This window comes from Brassica napus, chromosome C8 (genome assembly GCF_020379485.1).
Source record: "Brassica napus cultivar Da-Ae chromosome C8, Da-Ae, whole genome shotgun sequence".
NCBI lineage: Eukaryota > Viridiplantae > Streptophyta > Magnoliopsida > Brassicales > Brassicaceae > Brassica > Brassica napus.
Window position 1 is genome coordinate 26464469 of NC_063451.1, and position 9696 is coordinate 26474164.

The 9696-nt window shown below is 36.3% G+C and overlaps 1 protein-coding gene across 2 annotated transcripts; it reads right to left on the bottom strand.

The window, feature by feature from the left end:
* Positions 1-741: 741 nt before the first annotated feature.
* On the bottom strand, positions 742-7400 carry LOC111198537 (MLO-like protein 2). 2 transcript variants are annotated; one of them, XM_048766346.1, is made up of 6 exons: positions 6499-7400; positions 6278-6335; positions 1872-2141; positions 1666-1781; positions 1531-1591; positions 742-1456 (listed from the first exon to the last, which is right to left on the bottom strand). In XM_048766346.1, exons 3-6 carry the CDS (start codon positions 1879-1881, stop codon positions 1287-1289), a joined length of 357 nt encoding a protein of 118 aa, XP_048622303.1. In that variant the 5' UTR covers positions 1882-2141; positions 6278-6335; positions 6499-7400; the 3' UTR covers positions 742-1286. The 2 variants fall into 2 exon arrangements, with proteins under 2 accessions (XP_048622303.1, XP_048622304.1); XM_048766347.1 differs by lacking the exons at positions 6278-6335; positions 6499-7400 and having other exon boundaries at positions 1872-2258.
* Between the last annotated feature and the right edge of the window lie 2296 nt (positions 7401-9696).

The window sequence follows — 9696 nt, forward strand, 5'->3', positions numbered from 1 at the left end:
TGATTGCTTTTTAAACTTTTTGGTCAAACACAAAACTAACCTATTCCACGAAGTCAAAGTTTTGGTCAAATGCAAAACTGACCTTTTATAGACTTTGTTGGCAGTCTACATTTTGTAGACTTCCGTTGAAGTCTATTTTGAAAAGTCAAAAGTTCGGTCAAATGAAAAACTAACCTCTTTTAGGTAGACGTCTTAGTAAGTCTACCGAAAGTTTTATTTTTGTTGTCAAAGGTAAAGACGGAGACTACTGGGGAAGTCTGCGTTAGAAAAAAAATTTGTCTGGTCAATTGCAAAACTAACCCGTGCGTTGACAAATAGACTGCATCGTAAGTCTCCACGGAGGCGTAGACATACAAAACAGTCTACCGTCGCGACACAGATCTGAAAAAGAACGAAAACCATGTAAATAGTTACATTTTTCATGTGTAAAGCTCGTTTCCAACCTTTTCAACCGTCCAAACTCCAAATATGAGCAAAAAGAAGCATCTTTAACGATTCACTAATGAAAAAACTTGAAAATATGAAGTTTGTGATTATGAAAATGATAGTTATGAGAGTTTTTTAGATGGAAATGTAGAGGAGATGAGAGGAAATGAAGTTTTTTGGGTTAGAATGAGAAAAAAAATGGTTGAAAATTGAATTCTAGAGTTTTAGAACTCAAAAATGGTGGTTCATGGTGTTTGGAAAAATTGATGATGATGGCATTTTTGTAAATAAGAAGAAATGGTTAGGGTGTATTTGGTTTTTTGTTAATTTCGAAATTAATAAAAAAATAAATAAAAATGGCAATTTTGTGAATAATTCAAAAACGTAAGGATAGTATGAAAATTTTATTGATGAATAGTATGGACAAAAAAAAAAGGTTGGTTTTGTGTTTGACTTGAAAATATGAGTTGGTTTTGAAAAACACCCTTGTATTTTTTATATTACTTATGATTTTTTCAACTTTCGACGTGGAACCAAACTTTAGCACAAAAAAAAAAACTTCGGAAAATTGTCTCTGGCTAGTTAGGGAAACTTCAAAGGTTGAAACCCATGTTAAGATTCTCAAAAATTAAACATAAATATTATGTAATAAGATAAAACAATAAAATTTTATTAAAACTGACCAATGACGACTAAACCACAGTGGACTTGCATTAGGAGTATTATAACGGAGTTTGTTACGGTGGTTAGTGATGGTTGTATTATAAAAACTGTACATTAAGTCAATATAGAGTAAACATTCTTTTAGCTATCTCGCTTCACGCTATACTAAACCGTAGATAAAAGAAAACAAAAGAGGGTTATACCGCGATGAAACCGAGCCGCAGAGTTTTGTAATCAACTTCGGTGACAGATCCAAAGAACTGTCTGAAAAAACAAACAGTCCATACCGTAACATTCGTATTGCTCCAGGAACTGAGATGTCTTCGCCTGAAAGATGTGTCCTTCGCCAACCTGAACCAGTCTTGATCTGCATAACAAGAATGCATTCATCGTACAACTGCCTACTATTTCTGATCAATACTCTCATTTAATAGCACATACCGTTGGAGAACTTATATACTACTGTCTTCGTGTCGTCCTCCCACTGCTTCCACTTGCTTATCTGCAATACTCAAGAAACAAAATCAATAAACATTTCATGATTCTCACAGAAGAATGCACACGAAGAGTAGTTACCTTGCTCTTTCCTAAAGCATAAGTAACAATGCAGTAAATAACATGAACCACCGCGAGCACAAAAATGAATATGTGCAGCTGGTGGATTCCGTAAGCAGATACAAAAGGCACTTCCCCTGAGATAACCAACCCATCAGTCAAAATTAGAGAGGATGATTAAGAAGCATATGGTCGTTTTAATATACATATGTGAGACTATTAGTTACCTTTGGGCATTCGTTGTAACCTTTGGTGGCTAAACTTCTTCTAGGGATGTAAGATTCAGCTAACTCAGATAGAAGTCTTCCACTTCCACTTCCACAGATTTTTTTTTTTAATTTCATCGTATGCTAATTTGGTTTTGTTATTTCTTTCTTCAAGTACTGTGGGGCTGCAAGGCCGCATTGATGATGCAGCACTCTTGGGAATGCAGATTTTTGAGATTGGTGTTTGTGCGACTGTTAAGAGTAATGATATGAATCCCAACAGCAGAAGCTCTGATTACAATAAAAAAAAGGGCTTTTTGCAAAAGTGACTCAAAACTTGGAGTCAAACAGAAAACTAACATTTTCTTTTGACTCCTTTTTTTTTGAGATTTTAACCCCACACCTGCATTTTATCTACGAAAATGCCATTAACATTTTTTTTTTTTTTTCGAAAATGGCTTCTTTACTGTCTCAACCTCATCTTCTTCAAGTATTTACAATATTGCCACTGCAATGAATAGTGGCAACAACCTTGTACGAACTGTTTGGAGCTTTTAATGCCCTTTAATGCACGTAAATCTCTTTACACTCTCTCTGTTTCAATTGTTATGAACTAAAAACAACATTTCTTTCACTTTCTCTCTATATTCATCCAAAAAACTCAAGCTTTTGATTCAAAATATGGGCTATGGTTGACAGAGCCATATTTCTTTCGTTTTGACTTACGGTTGCTTTCGTTTGAGGTTCTGGGTGGTTGGAGAAGACCCTGTGTGCAAACGAAGTCATCTCACCTAGTTTAAGGTACGAATTTGAATTTTTTTTCAAGATCTGTTCGCGTATAAGACTTACTAGTAAGTCATCTGTATGTAGAAGACTTACTGATGAGTCTTCTGGTCAAACGGACGACTTAAATTAAGCCGTCCAGCTTTGTTTGTTAAAAAAAAACACTCCAGACGACTTATATATAAGTCGTCTACGAGAAACGGGCTAGTTTTGCATTTGACTGAATCGTGTCAGATCTTTGACTATTTCTGGACGACTTATAATTCAGTCGTCTCTGGGAAAGTTAAAATTTCAATATTTTATGAAAACTTGACGACTTACGTGTAAGTCGTCCTAGGTTAGTTTTGTAATTGAAAAATAAAACTTCATAATTTAACTTTAACCAGACGACTTAATATAAAGTCGTCCCTCCAGAAGACTTAATTTAAAGTCGTCCGGGGAAAGCAAAGTCGTCCAGAATTTTTCCCAATTTTCTGGTCAAACCTTGCTTATCCCAGACGACCTTAAATTAAGTCGTTTAGCTGGACGACTTTCATCTAAGTCGTCTGGAGAAAGTTAAATTTCAAGTTTTATTTTTCAATTACAAAACTAACCTAGGACGACTTACACGTAAGTCGTCAAGTTTTCATAAAATATTGAAATTTTAACTTTCCCAGAGACGACTGAATTGTAAGTCGTCCAGAAATAGTCAAAGATCTGACACGATTCGGTCAAATGCAAAACTAGCCCGTTTCTCGTAGACGACTTATATATAAGTCGTCTGAAGTTTTTTTTTTAACAAACAAAGCGGGACGACTTAGAATTAAGTCGTCCCTTTTAATTTTCAATTGCAAAAGTGACCTCTTTAGACGACTTACCTTTAAGTCTTCTGGACGACTTAATGCTAAGTCGTCTGCGGCAATGTTTATTGAACTTCTTCATTTTCTCTATGTTTACTAATGTGTTTTATTTTGAATATTTGCAGATGATTTTTCAGTTACATGCAGTGTATGGAGAATGGTTGTTGAGAGATTTCCGTTGGGATTTTGTGGTTGATGATCTCAAAGGAGCAAGATTGTTTTTATTGAATGAAGATTCAACACATGCTGAACTTGTTGCAATGGCTCAAGAAGATTATAACCTGGACATGAGAACAGTGAGTGTGGAGATTAGCTACTCATTACCAGCAGAAATGATGATGGCTCCAGGCAGTCTTCCCATTCATGTTACAAGTGATAGACAAGTTCGAAACTTGCTGGAGATACTCAAAACCCATAGAGTATGTCTTTGTGTATCAAGCCACAGCAAGTGTATTTTATTTTTAGACGACCTTCTACTATCTACTATCCCTTCAAGTGTATTTAGACGACCTTCTACTATCCCTTCAAGTGTATTTTATTTTTAGACTACCTTCTACTATCCCTTCAAGTGTATTTTATTTTTAGACTACCTTCTACTATCCCTTCAATTGTATTTTATTTTTAGACTACCTTCTACTAAGTCGTCCAGTGTATTTTATTTTTAGAAGTCCAGTGTAAGTCGTCCAGTGTATTTTATTTTTAGAAGTCCAGTGTAAGTCGTCCAGTTGGAAAACCTTCCAGGCGGCTTATAATAAGTCGTCCAAACCTTCTAGACGACTTATTTGTAAGTCGTCCAGTTGGAAAACCTTCCAGACGACTTATAATAAGTCGTCCAAACCTTCTAGACGACTTATTTGTAAGTCGTCCAGTTGGAAAACCTTCCAGACGACTTATTTCTTCCCTAAGAGCAGTATGCAACTTGTTGTTATCCGTATGATACGAAATGCTATTGTGGGCTTCTGGCTCTTCCCCTGATGTGTATAACCTACGGGGGAGTTCTGGAATATCCATCCTTTTTGTCTGCAAAATAATCAAAGACAACAATATAAGTCCAGACGACTTAGTAGACGACTTATAATTAAGTCGTCTGGAAAGTCTTCCAAATGGACGACTTATATTTAAGTCATCTACTAAGTCGTCCAGTTGGAAGACTTTCCAGACGACTTAAATTACTTACAAGTCTTCCAGTACAAAGCGGACCTGATTAGTCGCATAAGGAGTTGGAGTACTCGTCATTGCGGTTATAGATCTGAAAAAATAAACGTGAAACGGTGATAGAGACAACGTTTTATGTTCATCTTTTCCTCGAGATTGATGACTTACCGGCGTTAGGGTTTACAGAGAAACGGCGCTAAGGTTTACAGAGAAGAAGCGGCGGCGCTAGGGTTTAGAAGAAGCGGCGGCGCTAGTGTTTAGAGGAAGCGGCGGTGAGAACGTTGGTGACCACGGTGGCGAGGGCGACGGTTTGTTCGGAAATAGTGGAAGCGGCGGCGCTAGGGTTTAGAGGAATCGGCGGCGCTAGGGTTTAGAGGAATCGGCGGCGCTAGGGTTAGAAGAAGTTGTGGCGACAACGGTGAGAATGAAGTGAGATAGATAGCCGACGTTGAGAACGATGGTTTGTTCGGAAATCGTGGGAATTCGAAATCGCCTTTGAGAGAGAACTGTTAGGGTTTCTGAATTTCGCGAAAAATGAAACAAAAAAAGAAAAAAATCACCTTATATATTGGGTAAATAATCCGGTTAGCTTTAAAAGTACATTGGTAAACTTTAAGGTTTGGTCCGGTTTAGACGACTTATTCTGGCTGATAATGTACAACAGACGACTTAATATTTAGTCGTCCTAGACCCTAAAATGAACCCCTAAACTCAAATGACTAGATTAACTAACTAACCACGTTATAAAATCAAATTATACTTAAATAATGTTTACTATACACAGAAATGAACACGCATAAGTAATTTTAAAAATTTTCAAAAACGGTTTTAATGCTTTCCAAAATCTAACCCTAAGAACACATACAATACTACAACATATGTTGATGAAACATAAACTAAAGAATATCATGACTCACTACTTTCACTCATCTATGCTGAAAACAATTGAAATTTGTTATATCTTAATTTATACCTCCTAAGACATATGTTAATTACATAATTTCCATTTTTCACTTATCAAAATATTTTTTACAAAATTTTTAAATTATGTTTAAGACTAACTGTCCAGACGACTTTCAGTTAAGTCGTCTGGACGACTTATTTTCAAGTCGTCTAAACAGACGACTTGCGAGGGGTAGAAACGTAAAAAAAATTCCGTTTTTTTGTTTGGTCACAAGGGGATAGTTGTAATTTCAATAGCCTTTTAGATTACTTTTTCCTTTGACCCAAGTTGGGGTATTGTTTTGGGTTTGACTCCAAGTTTTGAGTCACACTTGGCAATTCTCCCTATTTGGAACGTATGATTGGAAAAGAATAAGTTAGGTAGCGAAAGATGTTTTTGGGGGGGGATCAATTAGTCTAATAACCATAATAGAATCAATACTAAAGCTTAGAGAATTTCTATATAAAAAAATTGAATACTTTTAACTAACATGTTATCAAGCAAATGAAATGAAAAGGGTGAAAAAATTTATGTAACAAAATGTAATTACAAAAATAGAAAATATGTAATTTAAATGTAAATAAGGGTATAATTAGAACTTGTATTAATATAATTATACATAGAATAATACCACTTTATTTTTTGGTGGTTAGTTCATGATATAATTTTTTAGCTATTGCTCATAGTTTCCCTTAAAAATAATTCACCTGCTTTAACTTTTTCAAGAGCTTCATACAGACTCCCCTTGTGCTTCTGTTTAAGCCACTGCCATAAAAAAAAAAAGAGCAGATTTAGTCATACGAGAAGAGGAACGAAACTGTCGAAGCAGAGCAGGAGAAGAAGAAGAAGTAATAAAAACAGAGTAGGAATCAGAACAAGAACACGAAACATGATAAAATGAACAAGAACAAGAACAAGAACGACTTACGGTTCCAATTTTGTGAATCAAACGTTCGATAAAAAGCGAAATGACTATTAAGACGAAGCAAACCACAGCGACTGCCCACGTAGCGGTCTCCTCTAAGCTCTTCTCTTTTTCCTTAAAAGGATCCGCCATTAGAGTTTTCGTGTTCTTTCTTTTGCTCTCAAGTTAGTTTATTTAGTACGCTACTCAATTTCGCAGTTGTCATTATATAGAGGAGCCATGAGTAATAAGTACGAACTAGATGAAGATAATATCCACAACGAGAGATTGTAATCTAATCCGACGTCTTTAAAGAACATTCAACGCACAGATTACTCCTTCATGTGACGACTTCTTAGTTATCATCCTCTTATTTCGTGCTTGGTTCTTATTTGTTATAGTGGGTCAATCATATTTTGTTTTCATTTCACTTCAGATATTTTTCTAATTTTGTTTGGCAAATAGATTAACCATAAATGTAATGATTATTCCGTAATTTCCACTTGTCGCTGCTTCGTCTGTGTTAAATTTTAGAATCCACAAAATTAACTCAAACGATTACTTTTTACATTTAAAACTGTTATCTTTATTGTATCGACAAAGTATTTGGAAAATAACATGGACGATGCATGCATGCATGCAACAATGATTGGTTAATGGTTACACTAATTATTCTTGTTAAGTGGAAATTATTGTGGGTCTCCAGCAGCCATCGCATGATTGCTACGTGACAGTTACGTGACCTAGTAGTGCTTCCGCGACATACTACTGGTGCTTACGTCAGTTACTTGACATGTGATTAAATAATGATACTCACTGACGGAGAAAAGATTCTTCGTCAACCATATCTATATATAATGTTTTATTATTAATTTACGTTTAAATACTTCTTAGTTTTTTGCTCATCTTAATTTTTAAAGTTATTTATAATAAAAATAGTATCAACGACAACGTTTTTCCGTTTTAAATGGACGTTTTGACAATTCCTGCTCGAAAGTCGAAACAATCATCTCATTCCCTTTACTCTTTATATAATTAAAGGAAGACATATATTTAAGGTTCATCGTAATTGCATGTACACAAAATTTAATGCGTTTATTAACATTTACTACAGAAATAAATTACATTCTTTTTGTCGGAGGAAAAAAGTCCGTCCGAGTCGGACTAACTTTTATTTTCGTCATCAGACCATCCGCAACTGTCGATATAGTGTTTATCTTAGCGCGAAATCTTAGGCAAATGTTAGTATAATAATCGTTTTATTTTTACTTTAGCTAAGAAAGAGTCCTTAGACAAGGAGGTTTAAGGATTAATCCTTAAGTGTGTGGCATCACGTGATAGGCTAGCGGAGGGGTGTGTTTCGCGTGGGAAAAAAAAAATCATTTGCTTTCTCCATCACGAAAAAAAAGAGGTCTCGCGATATCAAAGGCGATTCGGCGACTGGAGAAGGGTGAAGGTAAATCGGAGCTTTCACTTTTTTTTTTTGCATTTGGAGTTGTTGCATGTTGATTTCATCTGGTTTTAGGGTTCTATCGAGGGGTTTAAATTGATTTTGGGTCTCAAATCGAGTTGGGGATTTTATCGAATTAGGGTTTTCGTCTGGGTTTGCTATTTTGTTCATCTCGAGTCATTTCTTTGTTGTTTTCGTCGTTATTAAGGTTCGGGATTGAGTTATAAATCGTTACACGGAATGGATTGAGTTCTTAATCGATTTAAGTCTCGGGTATAGGGTTTTAAATCGATTAGTTTTTGTTCTTGCAAGTGTTGAAATGGAGGAAGAATTAAGAGATATGAAAGCACACAAAGATTACTACAACATGCTTCATGCCGTTTCAGATGCGCAACAAGGTATTCCTCAACTCTGCCCCTGTGGAGCACTCACGAAGGAAGTCGTTGATGAAGAGGACACATATGACTACCTCCCTGGGAAAAGATACTTCATCTGCTGTGAGTTCGAGGTATTTAGTGTTCTCTGTTATTAAAATTCTTCTTCTTCGAAATGAATTTGCAGTTTGACAATGGTAATTATGTTTTGGCAGAATGACGGGATGCATTTCATGCAACCATGGGTTATGGGTATGCAACAAGAGGTTGAGAGGCTCAAAAAAGTATTCAACGAGCAGGAGAAGCTTCTGAGAGACTGCCAGGGCTTAAGGTGAGTGAAAATATTAATTGTAACATGTAATTGATGGTTTGTTAACGCAACCTTTGTAACAAAATGATTGGTTTGTCTGATATATGTTCAGGAGCAGGTGAAGATGCTGCATTTGCGTCTGAATGAACTTGAGAGCAGCCATTCGGAGGTTAGTGTCTAAACTTACCGGTTAACTTTAGCTAGATAGTTTGCAAAACTTTCTAGTTCAAACGTAAGTTTGTAGTTTGAGTGAATTAACTTCTGTCCTTGAACTAGTTAACTATCTGTTGTGATTTCGAAAGTGAACTGATATGTTATAAATGAAACGTAAACCAACATTAAATTGTGTCTAATTGCTTATTTTGGGGTAAAACTTCATTTAAGTGTCTTTAGCTGTAATGAGAGGACAGTTTCCTACTAGAAGTAAATATATTTGCGTAAATAATCCCCTATTTAGTCGCCTCCCTTTGCTTAGAGTCCAGTAAAACATAGTCTTCTTCCTAATGGCAAACTCCACAAGTTTTGTTTACCTTTTAGCGAGCCAAGGGGTAATTGACCTTGACTCATCGGAACCTCTGTGCGTTAGCAGTCAAGGGGTAGCCAGCCAATGTTCCGATGAGTCTACTATCAAAGAGAGGAGAAAATGGTCACCAAAGGAGGATATAATCCTCATTAGTGCTTGGCTCAACACGACCAAAGACCCAATAGTTAGTAATGAACAGAAAGGCCTTGCGTTCTGGAAGAGGATTGTAGAGAACTACAACTTCAGTCCTCTACTGGTTGGAACAATCCCACGAGAACTTGGGCAAATCAAGCAACGATGGGCTAGGATCAATGATTTGGTGTGTAAGTTTTCTGGTAGCTACGAGATGGCACTGAGGGAGCAGAGAAGCGGGCAAAATGACAACGACGTGATGAAGGCTGCCTTGGATATCTTCTTCAATGACAAGGGCTTTGAGTTCAACTTTGAACATGCGTGGAGAGAGCTTAGGCATGATATCAAATGGTGCTCCACCTATCTCGGGAAGGACAGTGGAAAAGACAAGCGCAAAACAGGTGATTCTGATGCTCAAGGGTCAGTGACAGAG

Excerpts from the sequence above, each read along its gene's own strand:
- LOC111198537 (XM_048766346.1), bottom strand. Across the intron at positions 1,592-1,665 it reads ATGCTTTAGGAAAGAGCAAG|ATAAGCAAGTGGAAGCAGTG; the intron begins GTAACTACTCTT and ends TGAGTATTGCAG. Across the intron at positions 1,457-1,530 it reads AGTATATAAGTTCTCCAACG|ATCAAGACTGGTTCAGGTTG; the intron begins GTATGTGCTATT and ends CTTGTTATGCAG.